The 26687-nt window shown below is 37.1% G+C and overlaps 1 protein-coding gene across 2 annotated transcripts in view; it reads left to right on the top strand.

Moving 5' to 3' along the window:
• NCAM2 (neural cell adhesion molecule 2) overlaps positions 1-26687 on the top strand; it is a 781544-nt gene that overhangs the window by 494909 nt on the left and 259948 nt on the right. For both annotated transcript variants that reach the window (XM_006899357.1, XM_006899358.1), the window contains one exon: positions 2364-2509. In XM_006899357.1, coding sequence (XP_006899419.1) covers positions 2364-2509 — 146 coding nt within the window. The remainder of the gene's footprint in view (positions 1-2363; positions 2510-26687) is intronic.

The following is a 26687-nucleotide window of genomic DNA, read 5'->3' as shown; positions in this document are numbered from 1 at the left end:
TTTTTTTTAATTTGGTAGTTTATTAAAGCTGTGATGTTTGAGGTGAGGCCTGAAAGAGAAATAGGAAAAAGCCTGGTCCAACATTGGAGGATAAGTATTTTTTTTTTGGCGGGGGGGGGGGTTCATTTATTTATTGTTGCACTGTTTTCTCCACCCTCCTCCCCAGTTTGTTCTTCTTCCCCCGCCATCCAAATGTCTGTTTTAATTGTCCAATTGCCACAGTGCTTGTCAAAGCCAGTTCTGATTGTAGCCTTTTGTAAATTTGTGAGATGCATAAATTTTAATCTTATGATAAGTTTAGTTAGTTGTTGTTGTTTTTATGTCTTGCCAAGTCACCTGTAACCACTAGTGACCCCATGCACAACAACTCTGAACCCTGCCCTGTCTCACTAATTCTGACGTGCCAACCCCATTGCCCCAGTCACTCTATCAATCCATCTCATCCGTAGTCTTTCTCCCTTGCCCTGTCTCTCCACCCTTCCAACTTTGATGACCTTCTCTCAGGATCAATCTCTCCTGGCCATGTGTCCAAAATATGTGAGGCAGGGCTTCAAAATCCTAACCTCCAAGGAGAAACTTGTCTTCACCCTCTCCAAGACAGACCCATTTGTTTTCTTGGCAGTCCATGGTATGTTCAAAACTCTTATCCAGCCCTACAATTTGAAAGCATTCATTCTTCTTCCATCATCCTTAGTCATTATCCTGCTCTCTGATGCATTGGAAGCAGTTGTGAAGACCATGGCCTGAATTATGTGTACCTTAGTCTCTAAACTGACATTGCTGCTTTTCAACACTGCAGAGAGGTCCCTGACAGCAAATTTTCCCAGTGCAATTTGTCTTTTGCTTTCCTAATTGATGGTGCTTAGAGTGCTGACTTAGGAGCTGAGCAAGGTCTAATTGTTTAGAACCTCAATCTCTTCTCCAACTATCATTGTGCTGCCAATTGCCCAGTTGTGAGAATCTTTGTCTTCTTGATGTTAAGCTTCAAACCATATTGAAGACTACAGTCCTTGACCTTTTACCTCAAACACTTCACGTCTTCGTCAGTTTCAGCAAGCAGGGTTGTGTCTGCTGTATAACGTAGATTGTTAATGAGTCTCCCTTCCATCCTGATGCCACCATATTCCTCCTCATAAAGCCCTGCTTCTCAGATGATCTGTTCTGCATATAGATTGGGAAAAGTACCCATACTATTTTTAATATAGATTATAATTTAAGAGAACAATTAGTCAAAATGGTAAATAATATTGTCAGATAAAATATAATAAAAACCCAAATCAGTTAGAATGATATGTATAAATGATAAAACCGAAAATTGACTGTTCTCTAGCCCAATTTGCAGCAACCTAACTTGAGCATCTGAGACTATAAATCACTCTTCTTCTGATATACAGGGAGAGTGCCCACCTTTCTGCTGTGTGGAAGCTAATGAGTTTGAACTGCTTACTTTTGGTTTAGCTGCCTCACACATTGCACACTATACTACTAAGTATTCCTATTTAGTCATATGTTATTGTTGTTGTGTGTTATCTAGTTTAAATCAACGTATAGCTTACTCCCCTAGTGAATTTTCAGAGCTTGTAAATCTCCTCAGAAGAGACTGTCCGTCATTTGTTTTCCTTTTTAAAAAGTTTGTAATTTCACAGAAAGTTTATAGAAAAGTTGGACTTTCATTCATTCATTGTTGTGCATTTTCCTCCCCAACCCACCTAGTTCACATTAAAAAAAAAAGATGCGTTCATTGTTGCATAATGTCCTCCCTCTCCTCACATCTCTCCCAATCCACTTTTCTATGTTCTTCCTATAAATTATGCATAAGTTGCATACAAATAATGCCTAATCATATATTCCTTTAAAACAGTTCCTTTAGTCATGTGTTTGAGAGTTCCCATTTTTTCTCCCTTGGAGCAGCTGGAATTCAATTTATAGTCCTTTAGTTTGACACTGTTACACACCAGAGTTTAAACCAACTTATAACTGACAGTCCACTGGGCTTTCAGGAGCAGCAAATAACAAGGGAGGAGAATACCCATATTTCTTCTGTGGAGTAGCTCATGGATTTGAACCACTTGCCTTTGAGTTGGCAGCACAACTCTTCACCCCTAGGCCACCAGAGCCTCCCAAAAACTCTCCCAATAATCAGCCATGTGTTGGTTCTGCCTTGATGGTAGTGAGAAAATAATAAATGAGTACTATTTTCTAAATGTTTATCTCTGGAAATTTGCAACTCCTATAGCAGTATAACATCTATAATGTATATAATGATAATTTTGTAATTTTTATTTAGTGGTTGTTATGACTTTCAACTGTAAAGAGTAATATTTTCCTCAATACAGACTGAGTAATGTATATATTTTTTACAGTACAGCCTCATATAATACAGCTTAAAAATGAGACTACATATGAAAATGGTCAAGTCACACTCATTTGTGATGCAGAAGGGGAGCCTATTCCAGAAATCATTTGGAAAAGAGCTGTGGATGGCATCATATTTTCTGAAGGAGATAAGGTAAGAGCAATTCAATGTAGAATATTTTGCAGTATCACTAACTGCATAATGTTCTGAATATTAATGCATCTCTCATAGTACTCCCACCTTTTAAGAAATGTGTAGAGCTAAAATAGTGATTTAATGAATATACTGAGTTACCATTAAAAACAATTTCAGCAAAAGTATATTTAAATCTGTTTACATTTAGTCATGTACTTTAAAGGATATTACTGATAGTAAGTTTTAGTTCATGGACAGTTGATATGCATTACATCTTTGAAATATGTTATTACAGTCTCAATTACTTTGTAATTGAAACAAATTCTAATTGACAAAATTTGGTTGTTATCACAGTGCTTTATGCTGTCTTTTTGTATCAGTAGACTCTTTCTTCCTTCATATGATTCATATAATTTAGGATCGAACACACAGAAATAACAAGTACAAACAAGTATTTGTCCTGCGTAAAATGTTGCTGAAATTCCACCAACATACGTTAAAGTTACTTAGAAATTAACTAGTACCATAATTTACGCAACCACTTAATTTGCCATTGTTATTAAGATAAATTAGACTGGAAACATGTTTCGTGACTATTACTATAAATATTAAGTACATAAAGAAAAATAAAATCAAGAGGAAAAAGATAGTGCATACTAAGGCTGGCATTTACATATGTAATGTTTGCAAAATTTAATCTTTGCCTTCCTCTCCCTCCCCATTTTCTGCTTATGCTGGAGTTTTTGAGAGGGTTTATCTAGGTAATAGCTGTTCCATTTTGATATGCATATTTTATACATTCAAGTAAAAAATAAAATTAATAAATCTTAATTCTCATTTATTCTGGCAACATAGAAATGCTTGGGTTTTTTTTTTCTTAATAGAAACCATACATAAAATTATTCTTACATAATCGTCAAATCAGAAAAGATTTCTCTCAAGTTCAAAAAATATAAGACAAGAAAAGCTAAAAAGACAATCCTTTAAAAGTTAGTTTTCAAACTTTGACACATTTTGTCACGTGAGATTTGTCAATAATAATTATTTTCATGCATTTGAGATTTTAACTATCTCCTAATATCTCTAATTCTATATTTTCTAGGTATTTTTCAGTTTAATACAAAAATCCTAAAACGTTATCTTTTCTAATTTTGATTAATGGTTACATACATATATGTTCAGAATGATAAATTGATTATTGACGATTATTTTATCATGAGAAGTTATAAATACTGGAAGACACTGGATGTTTAGTTCTAGGAACTACTCCCTAAGTCAATTCAAACCACATTCAGAAATGACCTCAGTAGTAACTGTGAAAAACGATCATATGATTCCACTCTGCAGAAGAGTATGCCTCTTTTTTTTTTTTTTAGCCTTGACATAATTAATTTTTATTATGCTACTAAGCACATGTTTCTTGTGTTTTCAGGCTTTGGGTAGTAATACTTTCTCAAAAAAGTTGTATGTTGATTTATCTTGTGGTTAAAAAATGAGCAAAAGTTTTTAAGTTCATTTTGTTATTGTTATTGGGATTATACACTGCAAAACAGACATCACGTCACCTCAGTTTCTACATCTACCATCTGGTGACTAGTTCTCACTCTTTTTTTTTTCTGACTTGTTCCTCTCTTAACAAATTCACAACCCCCCAAGGCTCCTGTATACTCTTTTAATATTATTTTTTTATTATTATTGATTTTAATGAAAATTCACAGAGACTTTGGATTTCCATTTATACAGTGTTGCCCACCCCTACTCCCAGTTTACTCTTCTTTTTAAAAAGTAAAAGAAAAATTCTTTTATTGTCGTGCAATCCCTCCCCCCAAATCCACTCCACTGTGCAGCAGCCTTCATTCTGGACTCCTGTTATGACAATAATACCTAATCATGCCTCTTAATGAACTATTTTTATGTTGCTTCTTCTGATATATATCTATACGTGTATATGTCTGTACATGTATCCATACATATCTTTACAAATACATGTGTCCTTGGTAAATGGCATCATGCTTGGAAAAGTGGAGAGTCAACGAAAGAGAAGACTCTGGACAAAAGTAGTCACACTGTCTGTAGCAATGGATTTGAATATGTGAGGGATAGTGAGGATAGTGGTCAAGGTACAGATCCATTGTTCATAGGCACATTATGAGTCATATGGCACCTAACAACAAGCGTTGTTGTTGTTAAGTGTTTTTGGTCAATACAACTCTTAGCAACCATATGAACATCAGAACTGAACCCTGCCCTGTCTTGTGTCATACTCATTACCTCTGACACAGTAGGGCCTATTGAAGTCACATGTCAATCTGTCTTATTGGAGATCTTTACCTCCTTCACTGACCCTCAATATTTCCAAGCATCCTTTCCCTTTCCAAGGAATAGCCTTACCTAGCCGCATGTATGAGAGACGAAGCTTCTCCGCCTTGGTCCACAAAAAGCCCTCTGGCTGCACTTTTTCCTAGACATATCTGTTCTTTTGTCTGTCCATGAGATATTCAACATTATTCTCCAGCAACACAGCTCAAAGGTATCAATGCTGCTTTTGTCATCCTTATTCATTTTCCAACTCTCTGATGCTTAGTTGCTCATTGAGAAGACCAGGCCTGAATCAGACACATCTTAGCAAAAGATAGTTTCTTGTGTAACTTTCACTGGGTGGAAAAGGGAACAAAAAATAAAATGCTGTTCCCTTTATCTCATTCTCAAATCCACTGTGTGGTCATATGGATTCTGACTCATGGTAATTTATCATTAGGTTTCCATGGAGTCTATAGCCAGTGGATTCAAATTACCACTTTTTCTAGTCAGGAGCCTAACGTATAATGTACTATTCTAATAAGATTCTTTTATTTCATGAATTCCCCTCCCCAAACTGGTTCCTTTACTTCTAATTCTTTTAGGAACCAAGATTCAAAGATATTATGTATGAAGGTAAATAACTTGATCTCTGAAGACCAATAGATACAAATTTAAATCTCAATTCAAATTTGGCTATATAATTTAACACTTTTTAATATCTGTTTATCTTCACTTTTAAAATGTGAACGATAATAGTTATTTCACAGATCTTGAGTACATTACATAAAGTACATATCAACTTATAAATATTCATTGAAGGTATTTTCTGACCTTTATAATATAATTTTTAACTTCAATCTATCTTGGTTTTCTAATTCAAAATGCATTATTGTTGCTACTAATCAGGAAGCTCTGTTGGCCTAGTGGTAAGAAGCTGTGTTGCAGTTCCAAAGGCACATGTTTCCAGCACACCAGCGGCTTCAAGGGAGAAGGGTAAACAATCTCCTCCCCTATAATTTACTGTCTCTGAAAATCCACTATTGGGTCAGCTGTGGCTCCGTTCTGACTCAACAGCACACAGCAATAGTCTAATAGTCTACAGTGACTCTCAGGGTCAGAGTAAATACTATCATAGAGTGACTTGAAATCTCATATTTGTTTTCCTAAAATATCCTTAGATTATATTAGCAAGAAGAATCACTTGGATATCTGTTAATATGCAAATTCTAGCTTCTTACTTCTCTGGGTTGGATTCTGAAGCAGTATTTGGAGTGTTTGTATTTTGAACACTCAACACTCCTTTTCTGATTTTGAGCAATGCAGTATTTCCTTACTCTGTCCTGAGTGCTGCTTCCTAGTCCAAGTATAAGTTTCACATGAGCACAATCTAGTGTTCTTGGATTCCAGTTCTTATCAAGGTTCTCAACTTTTGCTTTCAATTCCACCATTAGAGTAATGAATTTTGTGGTGGTATTTTTTTTAAACTTTTCTAATAATTTCCTAGCGGTAACTCTTGGTTGCTGTGATGCTGAACACTGGGACATTGATATGTCAAATGAGATAATTGTTACCTATGGTGGCCAGTGTGTGGTGGAGCTCCATGATTAAAACAAGTTTGGAAGCAGGAGTGACATCTACTTCTGAAATAGCTTGCATCTGGAAACCCCATGAACTTGGAGAAACGATGAAAGTTATACAAGTGTTGAAGTTTTTTTTTTTCATTGGATCACTGTGAGTTGTCTACAACTCGAGAGAACTTAACAAAAACAATAACAATAATAAAAATCATTTCCTTGTGGGATCATAGTAAGAACCTACACTGAAATCCTAAAGGCATTCAGTTCAAACCTGAAGCATCTGCTACAAAAGATCAAGGACAGAAGTCTTCAATCTGGATTGAATCTCAACATCAATAAGACAAAGATTCTCACGACTGGCCAAATAGAAACACCACAACAGATGAAGAAGAGATTGAGGTTGCTAAAAATTTTAGCTTTCTCAACTCCACAATCAACACTCTTGACCTCAGCAGTCAAGAAATCGGAAGACTAATTAGACTGGGAAAGTCTGCTGTCAGGGAACTTTCCAAAGTGCTAAAGAGCAATGTTATCAGGCTGGGAACTAAGATGCTCTTGACCCAGGTCATAGTCTTCACAATTACTTGCTATACATCTGGACAATGAATAAGGATGACAGAAGAAGAATTGATGCTTTTGAGTGTTGGTGCTAGAAACGAGTATGGAACATACTAAGAACCAGCAAGAGAAAAAAACTGGTCTGTCTTCAAAAGAGTGAAACCAAGATTGTCCTTAGGGGCAAGGATTTTGAAAATATGTCTCACATACTTTGGGCATGTGGTCAGGAGTGACCAGTCCTTGGGGAAGGACACCATGCTTGGAAGCATCAAGAGTCGTCAAAAGACAAGAAGACTCTGGAGGAGAGGGATTATCATAGTAATTGAGGTAATCTAGGTAGATGTTTCAAAATCAGTGAGTCTGGCTCAGGACAGAGCAGAGTTCAGAGCTATTTTACATAGGGTCACTATTAGTCATAAGTGACTTGATGGTACTCAACAACCAAAACAGTCTTATCCAATTAATAGCTATTCTTCCTTACCTCAGTTTCTCAGAGACATTATTACTATGAGTATAACCCTGGCTGAGAAGAATAAAGAATCCATGATTCCTATAGGAAGACTCTTTCCAAGAAAAATAAGACAGCATAATAGGTAGAGGAAAATGAGAAGAGTAGTAGTCAAGAATAGTATATTCACTTTGCTATTCCATCATTAATAATGTAATATTCCCTTTGATATGATGCACTAAGTAGATTGGAATCTTGGGAATTCCGGTTGTTGTTGTTATTTGCCATCGAGTCGCTTGCGACTCATAGCGACCCTATGTACAACCGCCCTAAACTCTGCTCTATCCTGTGCCAATCGCATTGCCTCTGACACACCCATTCCGATTACCCCAGTCACTGAATCAGTCCGCCTCATAAAGGGTCTGCCTCTCCTGTGCTGGTCCTCCACCCTCCCAAGCATGATGTCCCTCTCCAAGGACCACTCCCTCCTTACAACATGTCCAAAGAATGTCAGATGAAGCCCCACAATCCTTGCCTCCAAGGAGCAGCCTGGTTTAACCCTCTCCAGGTTGAATCTGTTTGTTTTCTTCACATACCGTGGCACATTCAATACTCTTCTTCAGCACCACAGTTCAAAAGCATCAATTTTTCTGCTTCCCTACCTAGTCGTTGTCCAACTCTCTGATGCATAACAAGTGATTGCAAAGGCCATAGCCTGTATCAGATGCATCTTAGTCTCCAGAGTGACTCCGTTGCTCTTCAGTACCCTGGAGAGAGGTTCCTAACAACAGACTTTCCCATCGCAAAACGTTTTTTCAGTTCCTGGCTACTGGTGCCAAGAATGTTGACTGTGGAGCCAAGCAAACTAAAGCTGTGAACAACCTCAATCTGTTCACCATCCATCCTGATGCTGCCAACTGGTTCGGTGGTGATACTCTGTCTTCTTGACATTGAGCTACAATCCATACTGAAGCCTGCAGACCTTGACCCTCTGCAGCAAGCATTTCAGGTCCTCCTCAGTTTCAGCAAGCAGGGTGGTGTCATCTGCACAACACACTTCTCCTCATAGAGCCCAGCCTCTCGGATAATCTGTTCTGCATACAGGTTGAAAAGGTATGGAGACAGGACCTATCCCTGGCGTATGCCTTTCCCGATTTTGAACCATGCAGTGTTTCCTTGCTCTGTTCTGACAACTGCCACTTGGTCCAAGTATAGGTTTCGCATTAGAATGATCAAGTGTTCTGGGATTCCCATTCTTCTCAGAGTCAGCCACAGTTTGTTATGATCAAATCAGTCAAACACCTTTGCATAATCAATGAAACACAGACAAACACTCTTCTGGTATTCCCTGCTTTCAGCTAAGATCCATCTAACATCAGCTACAATATGCCTAGTACCACGACCCCTTCTAAACCCAGTCTGGCCTTCTGGCACTTACCTGCTGATGTCCTGTTCCAGTCATTTTTGGATAATCTTCAGTAGAATCTTGCTTGCATGTGAAATCAATGGTATTGTTCTATAGTTTCCACACTCTGTTGGGCCACCCTTTTTTGGAATGGGAATAAATACAGATCTCTCCCAGTCAGTTGGCCAAGTGGTTGTTCTCCAGATTTCTTGGCACAACTTCGTGAGGACATCCAGAGCTGCATCCGTTAGCTGAAATACGTCAATTGGTATACTGTCTATTCCTGGGGACTGATTTTTTGCTATTTCTTTCAAAAAGAAAGCTTGAACTTCTTCCTTCATCACCACAGGCTCTTGCTCATATGTTATTTCATTAAATTCTTCTGTGTCTAACAATTCCTTTCAATAAAGTGATTCAGTATATTCTTTCCATCTTCTTTTAATACTTCCTGAATCATTTAATATTCTGCCTAAAGCATCCTTGATTATAGCGACTCGAGGTTTAAGTTTGTTCTTCAGTTCCGTGGGCTTAAGAAATGCTGAGCAAGTCCAGCCCTTTTGATTTTCTGACTCCAGCTCCTTGCACATTTCATTGTAATGTTTTATTTTGTCAATCCTGCGCTGCCTTTGGAAATCTTCTGTTCAGCTCTTTAGTATCTTGAATTCTTCCTTGTGCTTTGTCCTCTCTGCACTCCAGTGTAATATTCAGAGTCTCTTCTGACATCCATTTTGGTCTTTTTTTTTTCTCTTCTGTCTTTGTAAGGACCGTTTTCACTCTTCCTGGATGATACATTTGACATCCTCCCACACTCAGTAGGCCTTCACTCATTCATGTTCAAGGCCTCAAACCTGTTCCTGAAATGGTTCTAAATTTCTGATGGGATGAACTCAAATTTATATTTTGGTTCCTGTGCATTGCATTTGGTTTAATTTTCCTCAGCTTCCACTTGAACTTGCATATGAGTTGCTGGTGGTCTGTTCCACAATCAGCTCGTAGCCTTGTTTTCACTGCTGATATTGAGCTTCTCCAGTGGTTTTCTCCGCAGGTGTAATTGATCTGATTCCTATACGTACCATCAGGTGAAATCCATGTGTATAACCTGTGCTTATGTTTTTGGTTCTTTTTAAACGTATTTGCAATGAATAGGTCATTGTGCAAAATTCAATCATTCTATCTCCAACTTCATTTTTGTCACCAAGTCCATGTATCCAATGCTGATTATTCTTCTCTGTGCCAAACTTTTGCATTCCAGTCACCCATTATTATCAAAGCATCTTGATTGCATGTTCGATCAATCTCCGACTATAAAAGTTGGTAGAAATCTTCTATTTTTCTTCTTTGGCTCTGGTTGTTGGGGCATATATCTGAATGATAGTGGTATTCACTGGACTTCCTTGTAAGTGTATTGGATATTATGCTGTCACTCACAATGTTGTACTTCAAGACAGATCTAAAATTACTTTTTTAACTATGAAAGCAACTCCATTTTTCCTTGCCTTATCATCTCCGGAGTAATATATCACATGATCATCTGACTCAAAATTCCCCATGCCAGTCCATCTCATCTCTCCAATGCCTAGTATGTCAATATTTATGTATTCAGTTTCTTTCTTAACAATATCTAATTTTCCTACATTCATGGTTCTCACATTCCATGTTCCAATCAGTAGGGTCTGCTTACAACTGTTCCTCTTCCTTTGTATTTCCTTACTTGAAAGTTCTACCTTGTTGCCCTCTCTGTTATTCTTTTCTGTTGTACATAGGGTTTTCGGAGGCCTGCTATTTCAGAAGTGGATGGCCAATCCTTTTTCCTAGTCTGTCTTAATATGAATGTTTAGATTTAGGAGTAAGTGACAGACAAGCAATTTATAGAACAGTCAATGATAAATCCCTTTGTGGAGTTAACCATTAGTTACAGTGTTGTCCCTGCCCTTGTCCAAGTGTGTTGACCCACCTATTTCCCACCTCCACCCTCCATCAGGAAATCCCTTCACTTCTGCCGAATCCCTTCAGCATTTATCTTCCATTGTACAACCCTTAATCTGACAGTTTGTATCTGAAGTTTTCTCGGTTTCTGTGACTCCAAACACATCAGCTGCTGACAATTTCTTATGCTGTGAACAGTGTCTCTTAAGTTTAGTGGTATCTATCGGGATTTGTGATAATTTTTTTAAACTTTTCTAACCATTGCTAGTGGACTAATGTTAAGAGCCTGAACTGAAATCCTAAAGGCATGTGATTCAAATCTGTCAGCTGCTCTTTAGGGGAAAGATGGGAAGTCTTCTCGTGTACTACGTACTGCCTCTGAAAGCTCGCTAGAAGGTCTTCTATGAATTGGTTCTGATTTGATGACACACAAAAATAACATCAGCAACCATTGCTTTAAACTTGACCACACAGCCAGGTGGGAATGTTGTAAATGAATGTTGTAATACTGTCAAATGAAATCTTGAAATGCCATTTCTTTAGCTACCCCAGGGGCAGAGTCTTCAGCTGCCTCAATTGCAGACAAATGGTTTCTCTTTGATCAGTATCTTCTACATCATCAACAGCTGCAAGGCCAACATAAGAGAGTGTGAGTTAACCTGACTGTGGAGAGACTCTGGTGAGGTGTAGCCTGACAGAGCCCTGGAGGTAGAGCCAGAATAAAGGGTTTTCCTTCTAGATGATGGAAGGAGAGCTGACTTGTGACTTCATCAAACAAAGCTTATTAAACAATTGAGGAAGCCAGAGGTTTCTTGTATATGCTACTGGACTGAACCTGGCCTTTCACTTGTTGCCTGAGAGGCTGTCTGAACTAATTGATGAGTTGAATCATACTGTCAATCTGGCCTAGGGAGGCTCTTGTTCACTAAACCTGGACTTTCTTTTTCTTCCTTTCCCCCACCCCAGCATATTTCCCTAATAAGTCTTACAACTCTGAGTAAAGTCAAGTCTGTGAGTCAATTTGCAAAGACCCAGCAATTAGTATAATCAGGTGCCAGAGATTGTATGTGTACTGCGGGTGGACATGTCTGACCTTGTAGTTGTTTATTTGGTACTGTGAATGTTAGTGATGAAGACATTTCCACTTTGTAGAGTTAATTGTGGTCAGCCTCAATTGTCCCTTCATGGTCTTTGCTTGTTTTACAGTTGATGCCACTCGACATTGCCCTTGTTTCTTTTACATTTTGAAAAGACTCCTCTTTATGGAAGAGATATTAAAGTTTTTTGAGAAGCTTTAGCTATTCAAGAAACACTATGCTAATTTTTGTTATGTACCATTGATTTAGAACCAATTCATCACTGACTCTCCAGTAGTAGGTTTTCAAAGCAGTTAGTTACACATGAGGAGATTTCCATCTTTCTCACACAAAGCAGCTAGTGTATTCAGAGTAAGTATCTTTGGGTTGGCAGCACAACTAAGTCACCATAGCTCTTTAATATGTGCTAATAATAATTGAATATATTTTTATTAATTAATTATGAATTAATATTTCATGTATTACTTCACATGACATAATCTCTCTATTTTTGTTTTATTAAATTGTATTTCATTTTTCACCATGTAGCAAATACACATGGTAACTGTCGATTATTGGTTTTACAAAAGGGATCATATGAGGAATTCTGTGACCATGGCCAGATGTAGTATATGAAGGAACAAAGTTCACAAGCATAGCAAAATATTCTTTCACTAGTTGCCACAGATTATATTGTTTGACATATTTATATTAAAACATTTTTATATAAAATATAATTTGTTCTTGTTGTTAGTTACCACAAAGAGAGACCTAAACTCATAGTGATCCCCACACATAATGAAACAAAATGTTGCCAGTTTTTTATCATACCAGTTATCCAAGTGTTGTCTGTAAGGCCTTTATTGCATGATTTTTGGAAATAGATTGTTAAACCTTTTTATTGTAGTGCATCTTACTCTGGAAGCTCCATTGAAAACTGCTTAGTATCATAGTAGCATCATATCTCCGGTAAGAGGTAGTAGCAATGAAAGAAGTCAGGAATAAAGCCTGGGTTTCTCATATAAGAGTAGCAATTTATACCACTGCACTACCACTTCCCTCTGCAAAATTACATTTGGCAACATAACTTACTTTTTCAGTGCTGTCAGTTTGAAAACTAAGATGTGCATGAATCAGTCCATGGTCTTGTCAATCACTTGACTTGTATGAGAGCTGACAATAACAGAAGGAGGATATATGCCTTATTGTTGTGCATTGGATAAAAAGACTGACTATCCTATGAACGGCCAGAAAAATAAATGCATATGTCTTGGAAGAGTGTAGGCACAGTGCCTCTTGGAGGCAAGGGCGGTGATACTTCGTATCACACACTTTGAACATGTTGCTTTCATTCTTGGAAATGTGGGAGAGCAAATGACAAGAAGATCCTCAATGAGATGGATTGTCACAGTGACTGCAGCAATGGGTTCAAGTGTCAAGAAAGGTTACATGGCAGAGAATAGGAGAGGGTTCAGATCTGTTGTTTGTAGGGTTGCTATGAGTTGTACTTGACTTGAAGGCACCTAACAGCAAGAACAATAACATCAATACAACAATGAGATAATACCTCACTCCAGCAACAGTAGCAAACTTCAGTAGTCAGTAAACAACAAATGCTGAGGAGAGTGTGAAGGGATTGGGACTCTTATACATTGGTGGGAATGTAAAATGGTATAACCATCATGGAAAGCAGTTTGGCATTTCTTTAAAAAGTTGAAAATGGAAAGACCGTCTGATCCAGCTACTTCACTACTAGTTATATACTCTAAAGCAATAAGAGTTGCAACATCAACTGATAAATATGTATTCATGTTCATTACAGCATTATTCACAGTAAAGAGTTGTTGGACACCCAGGTGTCCATCACTATACAAATGGATAGAGAAACTATGGTATAGTCCTACAATGGAGTATTGTGGAACTGTGAAAAACAATGAGTAATTTGTGAATTATTACATAACATGGATGAAGCTAGAGGACATTGTGTAAAATAACTAATATAAAAAGCTAAAGAAGTGGCAAAGTTTAACAGGACAGCAAGCAATAAATGCTGGAGAAGATGTGAAGATAGAAGAACTTTCCTACACTGTTGGTGGGATTATAAAATGGTACAACCACTCTAAAAGACAGTTTGGCACTTCCTCGAAATGCTGAACATAGAAATTCCATATGACCCAGCTATTCCACTGCTTGGAATATACTCCAAGAAAATGAGAACTAAGGTACAAATGGAGATTTATACACCAATGTTCATAGCAGTTTTATTCACCATTTCAAGAACATGGAAACAGCTGAAATGTCCAACCACAATCGAATGGATTGAGAAATTGTGGTACATTCACATGATGGAATATTACACAGCATGCACGCACAATGATTTTGAAAATTACTACATAACTTGAAAGGAACTGAGAGCATTATGCTAAGTGAACTAACTCAGTCACACAAGGCCAAATGCTGAATAAGACTACTATTGTAGAAATAGAAAGATATCTAGTAAAACATGTTATGAGGATCCAAAAGGGGGAGGGTAGGAACAGAGGGAGGGGGTAATCATAGGGTCACATAATTTGATGGGTAGGAGGAGAGGTGGGTAAGGGAACAAGGAAAGATCTGGCTGGTGTGAGAAACAAATGTATATGAACTTTGTAAGCAAACCAGTATAAAATAAAAATTTTATTTAAGAAAAATATAAATAGCTAAAGCAAGCTTGACATTTAAAGAGAATTATTCTATTACAAGTAAAATGGAGGAAAAGGGGCAGTAGAAAATGGATAAATAGATGATAATACTAACACACATATAAAAAAAACAGTATGGAATGAATGGGTAATCAGACAGTTGGGGGTATTGTAATTACTGTGATGGAACAAAATGTACATGAATGATTGATTGAAAAAATAATACATTTTGCAAACTTTCACTCAAATTACAATTTTAGGGAAACAATTCTGAAAAAGACATCTGATAAGAATAATCTTGCATTAGAACTATTGCCAGAAGTATATACTTATTGGACTAAAATGGTATTTTTAATGAACAAATAATAAAATTTTACCATTTTCTTCAAAATAAATAAAGATAAAAGGGTAATTTTTGATAGTTGGATAATATTGTATTATGTTGATAACATCTTTATCTGTATTATGGATAAAATTTTATTTCCAGTTTTTCATTATCATTAGCAAGTAAAATCATTTTTATCATGCATGATTATCTCCTTTGACTTCTGGATTCAAGTGATAGAGTTAAAGCTCTGACTCCGGACATCAAGCACATTTCTGGAGAAGGAAAAGCTTGGAATTGAGAAGAAGAGGTAGCTCTAGCTTGCATGCTTTTCTAATTGAATTGGAGAGAGGAGGGTATACCACCATACCTTTCATAAAATTGTTTTTATTTTTCCAGAAAGTAACTGGAAATCAGGGATTTCATTTAGAAACTTGAAAATCCATAGTATGTGTAGAAGGGCATTCTATTTTGTAGGATTTTAATAAATGTCATGTACTCCCCAAAATAGTATTTTGAGGTATAGTGATTTTAGAAAATAAAGATGTAGAGCTAAACAGGAAAAAAAAAAGAACAATAACAATATAAATTTGCTTACCTAGCTCTTCTCAGTATATTTTACTTACTTTTTCAAAGTTGCTAAGATTGAGAAACTTAACATTGTGATCACACCTTAATGACCAAATGTTGAACTCCCATCTCAATTCTGCAGAAAAGTGCACTCACTGCTCTTGCTAAGTTAGGATTGTTTCATTCTTGATAAAACACAAATTCAGAGCCATAGATATCACAGAGTTTCTATTTTGCCCCCTGTTTGTTTCTCCTTTTCTTTTTTCTTTTATTGTAATAGCCTCTGTCCTAGATCTTTACCTCCTTTGTCTTCCCTTCACACGTTCAGAAGCAACAATGTCCACTTAATATAGCAATAAATATTAATTTGGAATAATCTTTTCTATACTAATATATTGCTGAACAAGGAACTAAAGAAAGAAGTGGAAATAAACATTCTGTGTTTTACAAATAACATTTATGTTTTTAAAGTTTTATTGTTCTGAGGTTTTAAAAATGTGATTTTTATATCCATATGATAATATGATTATATTTAAATGTTTTTCTAAGAGTGGTATTAAGTAAAGCTTTGAAGATTCATAGGAGTGATTTTTAGCTCTTGAATTTTTTTAAAAGGATAAATTTAACAGTAGCAAGTTCATGTATGTGAATAGGTTTTATTTCATAATTATATGGTGTTTATATTATTGTGTAATTGATGATATCTCACACATGCCATTTATCTGCTCTTATCACAGAAACTATAATTATTTCTGTTACATTTACAATATTTAACTAAATTGTAGATCAAATGCCATTATATATTAATCCCATTTACTTTAAACAAGAAATATATTAAATGTATGAGGAAATGTACCTTTTTTCAAGCTGGACTTCTCATATTTCAACCCATTGACCAATATAGCAGCAGAGCTTTTTTCTTTTTATTCAGGTGCTGCTTATGTATGCTTAATTATTTTGATTTATTCTTGGCCTATTTAAAAACAGCAGTTAAATAAAGTGTGATATATACACTAGGCTGATCTTTAGTCATTAAAAAGGCAGAACAAGTTTAATACACACACACACACACACACACACACACACACACACTTTTTTTCCAAACTAATAGATAACCTCATTGTCTGCACTGTCAGTGAGCACGAAATGTTTTAAGAAGCAGTTCATCAACTATATTTTTAATGAAAATATTATTACATTCAGCTATGTGGAGCACAGTAAGGAAAAGATTTACTGTCTTCTAATGACCAATAATTTACCACTAAAAACAAATACATTCTACTTTATTAATGAGTACAGAGTTTACAAATTATAATAATTTAGTTATTCTGATATAAATTTGCCTAGCCCCATAAAATCCTAGGTCTTTTATTTCCCACAGCTTTTTAAAAATTATTTTTACTTTATATTAGTTTACTTATAAAATTCATATACACTGTGTTTAAGTTAGATACATTATGTTTTATATATTCTTCTATTCTATTGTGTTTCAATTAATCACTTCCATACACTGTATTTTATAAAGAACCGTTGATACATACCCACTATTACCCAGCCTTTCCAGTCTTCACTGGATCCTTCCTAATTCCCTTACCACACCCCACACTCTCTGCCCTCCAAATTCTGCTTCCCTGTAATTTCTCCCTCCCCTGACATCAGATACCCTCTTCCCTCTTCTTCCTCCTCCCGACTTTTGTACACATCTTACTAGTTTTTCTTCTCATATTTTTTGAAAGTTGATAATACTGAGAAGACCTGTATTGTAGTCTCATCTTCATTACAATATTTTCAACTTTAGGCTGCAATTTCTACAGAGAAGTGCAGTTCTTTTTCTAGGAAAAGATAAACCCTTAGGTCATTCTAAAGTGACAAAGACTGGTTTCACTTCCTACAAAACACGCAAATAAAACCATGCATATCACCAACAGTCTGTAAAGTAAAAGAAGGAATTTGTGGGCCATCAAATCTTAAATAACTCATACCTGATATTCCAGTGGGTTATTGTTGTTGTTGTTGTTAAGTGCCCTAAAGTCATAATTGACTCATAGTTGACCCTCCAGCAGATTTTTAGAGACTGTAAATTCCCTGGACAAGAGTTCTGATGACTTAATGGTAATATTCTGCACTGTCAACATTAGGGGTTCAAATCCATCAGCTGTTCAAATCTCTTCTTGTAAGATTTAACCTAAGAAAATCCCCTGGTAGGTCAGCTATAGGTAGGTTTCAACTTGATGGTATATGACAACAACAAATTTCATGGGAGGAGATTGCTTATCTCCTGAAGTACAGCTGGTAGATTGGGGGGCGGGGGAGAACTTACAAAGTGAAGCCGCTAACTTACATATTTCCATTAATATAGATGATGGTAAAGGGAAGGTTGATCCTTCAGATAATGAGAGTTGGTGGATTTGAATCACTTATCTTTGGTTCTGTAGGGCAACTTTTTATCCACTACATCAGCAGATGACCTCAAATAATCTTTAATACTGAACTTTGTCATAACTTTTCTTATCTTGACTTTAAAAGGAGCAGATGTAACTGAGAATGGCTAAAATTGTTTTCTTCAATTGTTCCGCAAACTTTTTCACAATTCAGCAGAACAAATAAACCTCTATTATGCCTTACCAAAGTCCCTTCACAGCAGTGCCACAGTCTTTTCACAGTCTCTCCATCACTACCTTTTCTCACACTGTGGGAAGTGTTCTCTTATATTCCACCCCATAGCTGTTGATGATTTGCACTACCAAGTGTCCCAAGTTAGGATAGCTGGAAATCATGCCCTCAACGGGAACTAACACAATGGCTAGAAAAGGCAATTTTCAAGAGTTCTGACAATCCTTTCTCTTTTATAACCATTCTCTCTCATTATCTGAAGGATCAAATTTCCCTTTACTATCATCTGTATTCATGGAAATATGTAAGTTAGCGGCTTCACTTTGTCTTTTTTTTTTTTTTTTTTTTTAACTCGGTATATCTTAATCCCTCCATAAGATAGTCAGTTTCTGATTGGCTCAGTCTCCTCAAATCAGTATTCTGAGGAAACAAACAAGTCCTTTTTTTTCCTTTTAGAACTCTTCTATTACAGTTGAAATTTTAAGCATTCATGTCTGTAAACAAAGAATTAGTCCAGAACAAATCATCAGCAAACAGTAATCCATACTAGCTCAAAAAATGCAACATCTTCTTTTCTTCTGGTTGGGTTCTGGCCAACATTTCTTCAGCCATCTGGCTAGGACTAAATGGGCATCATTTGCAAACTCAGGGGTTAACACTTCTTCCTATTTTTTCAAACTGGCTGGTCCCTTCACTCAACTTCCGCCCCAGAAGGGCCAAGTCAGGGTTCCTCAGGACTCTTCCACAGCATTTGTTTCATGTATCCATTCATCGTGCTAGGTGGACATTTCTGAAAGAACATGTCCAAATACAGCCTACCTCTTCATTACTGTGTATCTCCCATTGCCACTTGTTAAGTGGATTCAGGTGGTCATCATGAGTTAAGCGTCAGCTTTACCTTGCCTCAATTTATTGGCAAATCTCTCATTTTCTACTTGTCTTCTTTCAAATGTAACTCTCTTAACAGTACTGGCTAGGGCTTAATTTTCTCTAACCTGAGCTCCACACTTTATACCAAATTCTACTGTTTATTATAAGCATTCTTTTAGAGGAAGATTTTCCTTTTTGAATATCCAATTTAGTTCAGCTGCCTTAATTTTTTCCCCCTCTAAATTAAAAGTATATCCCATCTAGTAAGGAAACAAAGATTCTCACCACTGGGCTGATTGGCAGCATCATGATAGATGGTGAAGAGATTGAGATTGTTAACAGCTTAAATTGGCTTGGCTCCAAAATCAACACTCTTGGTATCTGCAGCCAGGAACACAAAAGATGAATTGCATTGGGAAAGTCTACTGTCAGAAACCTCTCCAGAGTGCTGAAGAGCAACAATGTCAGTCTGAAGACTAAGGTGTGCCTGATCCAGGGGATAGTCTTTACAATTACTTGTTATACGTCAGAAAGCTGGACAGTGACTAGGGATGATAGACAGAGAATTGATGAGTTTAGGCTGTGGTACTGGAGAATAGTATTGAATAGACCATAGACTGCAAGGAGAAAAAACAGATTTATCCTTGAAGGAATAAGACCAGGCTGATTCTTGGAGGCAAGGATTCTGAGACTTTATCTGATATACATGGGGCATATTGCAAGGAAGAACCAGTCTTTGGAGAGAGATATCATGCTTGGGAGGGTGGAGGGAAAGCACAAGAGAGAAAGACTCTCAATGAGATGGATTGACTCAGTGATGGGTTATATAGATAGGTGTCTCAGAGACAATAAGGTTGACACAGGATAGAGTAGTGTTCAGGGCTGTTGTATATAGGATCACTATGAGTTGCAAGTGACTCAACAGCATATAACCATGAGAACAATCAGTAACATCGCTACATAGGATACATCAAGTATAGCATATGTTCCAAAATCAACAATATACATCTAACTAGAACAACATCTGTCCACTATAGTTAAACCAAAAAAACCTTAATAATATTTACTATATATTTTAGATTGATAAAAACTTTAATAATATGTCTTAATATTAAATTAACAAAAATCTTAATCACTTTTTAAAATATATCCTAATATTTTATAGCCCTCAGCATCAAAGAGACAACGATTTTCAGCACTGGACCTATTGAGAGCACCATGATAGATTGAAAAGAGATTGAGGTTATAAAAAATACAGCTTCCTTGGCTCCATAATCAGCACCCTTGGCACCAGCAGTCAAGAAATCAAAAGACAAATTGCATTGGGACAATCTGCTGTCAGGAACCTCTCCAGAGTACTGAAAAGTAATGATGTCTGCCTGGAGACTAAGGTGTGTCTGGTCCAGGAATGGTCTTCACAATTGCTTGCTATGTGTTAGAGAACTGGACAGTGACAAAGGTTGACAAAAGAATCAATGCCTTTGAGTTGTGGTGCTGGAGAAGAGTCTTGAACATACCATAGAATACAAGAAAAGCAAACAGAAATGTCTTAGCGTGAAACCAAGTTTCTTCTTGGAGGCTAAGATTTTCAAGTTTTGTCTCACATATTTTGCATGTGTCGCCAGAAAGGACTGGTCCTTGGAGAAGAACATCATGCTCGTAAAGGTAGAGGGACAGTTCAGGAAAGGAAGATGTCAGATGAGATGGATTGAGACAGTGACTGAGGCAATAGGGATGGGTGTGTCAGAGTCAGTGAGATTCCCTCAGGGTACCGCAGACTTCAGAGCTGTTATAAACAGGGTCACTATGAGTCTCAAGTGACTTGATGGCACATACCAACAACAACAACATATTCATTTCTACAATATATCTCAATATTACAGAAATGCTAGGTGCCATTGAGTCAAATATGACCCATAGCCATCCTGTGAATAGCATATCTGAACCTTTTCGTATCCTGTTCCATCCTGACATATCCTGACATGTTAGTGGTCATTGAGGCAGTCATTGTGTCAGTCCACCTGGTCAAGGGTCTTCCTTTTCCTTGCCAGCCCTCTACCTTTCTGAGACTCATGTCCTTCTTCAAGGAATAGCCCATTATAGCAACATGTCCAAAGTATGTGAGATGAAATCTCTTCCTCTTTGCCTAAAAAGAACATTCTAGTTGCCTCTCCAAGAGTTGTTTGTTCTTTTGGCAGTCCATGGAATGTTCAGTGTTCTTCCTCAATATCACAGCTCAAAGGCATCAGTTCTTGTTCTATGAGCCTTATTCAATATCCAGCTCTTAGATGAATAGCAAATGATCAGAAAAACCATGGCCTGAGTTGGATGCACTTTAGTCCTCTAACTGACATCATCACTCCTCAATATTTTGGAGAGGAGCCTAACTGCTGACATTCCCAATGCAGTACATGTCCTAATTTCCTGACACAATTAACCAAAGGTACTAATTGTGTACCTAAGTAATATAAAGTTGTCAGTTTCTATCTTTCTCCATCTATAATGATGTTGCCTATAGGTCTAGTGGTAAAAATCTTTTTTTTTCTTGGCACTGAGATGCAATCCATACTTAAGGTTGTATTCTTTGAGCTTTTGCAGCAAGTGCTTCAAGTCTTCCTCACTTTCAGCAAACAATTATGCAAATAATGCTACTATGAACATTGGTATACAAATCTTAGTTTTTGTCTCAGTTCTCATTTTCTCAGTGTCTTTTCCAAGTAGTATAATAGCTGAGTCATATGGAATTCCTATGTTCAGTTTTTTAAGGAAGCTGCCTTCCAGAATGGTTGTACTATTTTACAATCCCACCAACAATGTATAAGAGTTCCTTTCTCACCACATCCTCTACAGCATTTAATACTTACTGCCCTGTTAAATTTTGCCACTGTCACTGGAGTGAGATGGTACCTTATGGTTTTGAATTGCATCTCTCTTATTGCTAGTGTTTTGAAGCATATGCAGATGATATGATAGTGTACACAGAAAACCCCAAAGACTCAACAAAAACAACAACAAAAAAACACCTATTAGAGTTAATGGGTCAGTTTAGTCGAGTGGCAGGATATAAGATCCATATTAAAAAATCAATAGGATTCCTCTAACAGTAACAAAGAGAACTCAGAGAAAGAAATCAAGAAAGCCATACCATTTACAATAGCCAGTGACAAATTAAGATGCTTTGGAGTAAACCTAACTAGAGATACAAAAGACCAATAAAAAAAAAAAAAACAAACCAAACAACTGCAGAGCATTTCTGTTAACTGTTGTTATAATTATTTTTGAAGTCTGTCATTTGGTACATAGATAGATGTTGATCAAGGTTATGTATTTTTGATCTGTTGAATCTTAATCACTATAATAGTGTTGCCTAAGGAGCAGAAAGTGGGACATGAGGACACAGGACTATGAGCGTTTTTCTGAAAGAGCCAGTGGGAGTGAGAATAGTGTAGACATTCACTGCCCCAGATCTAAAAGCAGATAAGGAGCCTGAAGCCCAGCCTCATGTTTCCTCTAGAGCTTTTCCAAACAACAAAAGATTCAATGTTTTGTTGAATCACAGGTTTTACTCACAATTGTGGTACCAATAGTTGGATTTATTAAAGAGATAGGTGGTGGAATAGGAGTGGCAAAGAATATCTCACAATTCAAATCCACATTCAGTCCATCAGTCTCGAGCCACATTAATAGTAAAACACAATTTCTTATTTAGTAAAAGTTCTGGTTTTAGTTCAAGAACACAATTTCAAGAAATCTCTGGTTTCCTCAATTTCATAGCAATGCTTGCGTTAGAGGAATTTATAAGTTAGATTCTCCTTCAAGCATTTGACAAGGAGAGCATACCCTTTTACTGTGACAAGCACAAATGCAAAAAGCCTCATATCACACCTTGCCACAGTTTTTCTACATGCCACATTCTCTGCACCACCATCATTAGGGGCTCACCACCATGGTGTCACTCTGGTCTGGCTCTCACTAGGGTCTTGCTCCAGTCTCCCTCTAGTCTTGCTCCTCAATATGAGAAGTACTCTTTCTCTTATCCTAATCCAATAGCTGTTAATGATTTGCAAGACCTTGTGTTTGGAGTTAAGGTAGCTGGAGACCAGATGAGGCAAACATAATGGCTTAGAAAAACCAATTTTTAATCTAACACTGCTAGAGCCCTTCATTATCTTGATGGTGGTTTTCATTGAGAACTCTATTTTATCAGAAATTAGTATTGCCTGTCCTGTTTTTTGAGGGGATACCATTTCTTGATGTGGTTTTCTTTTTTTTTTTTTCCTAGCCTTTGAGTTTTAGACTTTTTCCTTGTTTCTGAGATGTGTCTTTATTAGGCAACATGTTGATGGGCTTTGTTTTGTTTTGTTTTGGGGGTGTTGTTTTATTTTTATCCATTCTGATACTCTTTCCCTCTTACTTGGTAATTAAGCAATTTTCATTAAGTATGATTATTGACAAGTCAGATTTTATTGTTGCTGTTTTCCTGTGTGTGTTTGAGTTTTTGGGTTTTGGTTGGGTTTTTTTTTTTTTTTCTTTTCTCTGTTGTTTCTTCTTTCTATGGTCTAACACTTTCTTTTGGTGGCTCTATGTGAAGGACTTCCCTTAGAATTCCTTGTAGTGTTATCTTTTTTTCACAAATTCTTTAAATTCCTGATATTCAGAAAATTTTAGCTTTATATTTGATGGTTGGCTTGCTAGGTATAAGATCCTTGGCTGACAATTGTTTTATTTAAGTCTTCTGTATATGTTACCCCCTTGATTTCTTACTTTGTTTCTGTTGAGAAGGCAGAACTTAAATTTAATTGGTTTTTCTTTGTAGATTTTTTTTCCACACACTGCTTTTAATATTCCATCTTCTTATTTTAGAGAATTTGAGCATAGTATGTCTTGATGTTTTTTCTTTTGATATCTTGACTGGGGTTCACTGAATTTCTTAAATATGGATTTCCTCATTTTTCATGAGGCCTGGTTGATTGTCTAGTGTCTCTTCACAATTTCCTCAGTACTTTCCCTACCTCTTCTGTGTTCTGGAATTCTGATCATATTTATGTTGTTCTTTCTAATATTATGCTACATGATTCTAATGTTTTATTTTCTTCTGTCTCCATTTCGTCTTCTCATATGTTTCTAGTGAAGTTCTGTCTTCCAGCTCTCTGACTCTATTCTATCTCTTCTCGTCTCCATTTTCCCCCTTAAGGATGATGGAAACTTCTGCCATTTTGGTATTGATATTCTGGATTGCATTTTTATGTGTTTCTGTTATTTCCAGTACTGTGCTGTTTGTACCTGCCTTGAAAGCAGAAAACAAGACATGACAGCAGAGGACCATGTGCATATCTCTGAAAGGTTTAGAGGGAGTGTGAATAGCACAGATCCTCACTGTATCAGAGCAGAAAGGAGATAAAAAATACCATAACCGAGCACCATGGTGCCCCCACAGCCACACCAGCTGCAAGAGGTTAATTTATTCTTTGTTGACCCATATATTTTATTCGCCATTTTGGTACTAAGAGGGAGATTTATTAGAGAAATAGGTGTATGCCAGCTCAGCAAAACCCTTTATCAGTGATATTAATCTCAGGGCTTTTGGTTATTCTTTGTCCAGTTTCTCCTTACCTATTCCAAAGTCCCCCCATCACCTTCATTAAGTTCTCATCACCAGGGGCTTGCTCTCCTCAGAGTCTCCATTCTCTTGCAAATATTGCCACACAGTGTAGGAGGCACTCTCTTTCTTACCTAGTTTCATAGCTATTGATGATTTGGAAGATCTTATGTCTGCAGTTAAGGTAGCTAGAGACCAGAGGGAGCTAAAATAATGACTTTAAAAGGCCAACATTAAGCTAAATGACACAGTACCCTCTCTGTCTTATGATGATTTTTTTTGTAACACTCTTCATAACAGCAGCCAGGAAATCAGGAGATGAATTGCATTGGGAAAGTCAGCTGTGAGGGACCTCTCAAGAGTACTGAAGAACAATGATGTCAGAATGGAGACTGAGGTTCACCTGATCCAGGCTATGGTCTATGCAATTATATGCTATGCATCAGAGAGTTGGACAGTGATTAGGGATGATAGGGAATTAATGCCTGTGAGCTGTGGTGCTAGAGAAGAGTGTTGAATATACCATGGACTGCTAGGAGAACAAACCGGTTTGTCCTGGAGAGGGTAAAGCCAGAAATCTCCTTGGAGTCAAAGATTCTGAAGCTTTGTCTGACACATTTTGGGCATGTTGCAAGGAGGGACTGGTCTTTGGAGAGGGACATCATGCTTGGGAGAGTGGAGGACGGCACAGGAGAGGAATATCCTCAATGAGATGGATTGATTCTGTGAGCGGAGTGATGGGAATGAGTGTGTTTGAGACGGCAAGGTTGGCACAGGCTAGAGAAGCATTTCGGGCTCTTGTGCATAGGGTCGCTATGAGTCACAAGTGACTAGATGGCACATAACAACAACAACCACCTCTTCTTTATTATTTCAATACTTTTAACTCTTGCATTTTTTTCAATAGTTGTTCTGGTTCATCTTCATCATTATATTTCTTCTGGCTCACTGACTCTTAAGAATTCACTTTATTTATGGTTTCTGTTTTTTCTTCCGTAATTTGTACCTTATTTAATAGCTATTCATATAACTCCATATCAGTATTTTTTTCCTGCCTTCCTGTAACTGCAGTATTCATTGGATCTATAGTATATTCTGCTTTTTTAAAATAAAAATAAGTTTTGTTATTTTGATACTGTTTGAGGCTGCCTTCTGCTTTCTTGATTTTGAGGATTTGTTTTGTTGGGTTCTTTTCGGTATGTGTTAGATTATTTCTTTGTTTGTTGATATTATGTAATCTTTATTAATCTCATTGATGTAGGCCTGCAGTGTTCCCTTTATGATAAAGGCAACTTGCTTTACCAGATATCCTTTCTGATCTTGTGCAGTAGAAAATTTTGCATATTGTAAAGTCTTGCATTTCCTCTCGTTAGTCCTCAGTGCAGCCCTAGAGAATCTCACCTGAGAGTTGCTTGTTCTCCTAAAGTCTATTGTTGTTGGTCAAAGGTGGAGAGACTAGGATCCTCATCTGATGTCGGTTATCTTCAGGAGAGGCACAGGCAGCTTTTCCCACCACGATACTGTGACCTCTGTAGTCATGCACACCCTGGAGGAAGTCTCTCTCCTGAGTGTAGCCTGTTTTTCCTAAAGTCTATTATTGTTCTTCAGGTCAACAGCTTGGACAGGGACCAGCTTCCTCAACTGATAACAGTTTTTCTTCAGAAAGGTTCAGGCACCTCCCTTTCAATTTCAAACTGCATCCTCTCTAGTCAAATTCAGCCTGGAGTTAGCGTCTCTTTTAAATGTTGCCTGCATCTCCGAAAATCTCTTGTTGACCTCTGTGGTCAGAGGTACACCCTGTGACCAGCTTCCTCAATTGATGCAGGTTTTCATACAATGTGTTCTAAATATTTTGAAAGACAATGTAATCTGAATAATACATCTACACATGAATAAGGTATATTGTTGTTGTTGTGTGCCATCGAGTCGCTTGCGAGTCATAGCTACCCTATGTGCAAGAGCTCTAAACTCCGTTCTATTCTGTGCCAACCTAGCCATCTCAAACGCATTCATTCCCATCACTCCGGTCACAGAATTGATCCATCCCATTGAAGGTTTTCCTCTTCTGCACCACCCATCCATCCACTCTGCCAAACATGATGTCTCTCTCCAAGGACCAGTCACTCCTTGCAACATGCCCAAATTATGTCATATGAAGCTTCAGAATCCTTGACTCCAAGGAGCATTCTGGCTTCACCTTCTCCAGGACAAGCAGTCCATGGTATATTCAGCACTCTTCTCGAGCAC

Source organism: Elephantulus edwardii, unplaced genomic scaffold (genome assembly GCF_000299155.1).
Source record: "Elephantulus edwardii isolate Elephantulus edwardi_28Jun2011 unplaced genomic scaffold, EleEdw1.0 scaffold00253, whole genome shotgun sequence".
In the NCBI taxonomy this organism is placed as follows: domain Eukaryota; kingdom Metazoa; phylum Chordata; class Mammalia; order Macroscelidea; family Macroscelididae; genus Elephantulus; species Elephantulus edwardii.
The sequence above is the reverse complement of the archived record's forward strand: the minus strand, read 5'-3'. Positions and strand labels throughout refer to the sequence as shown.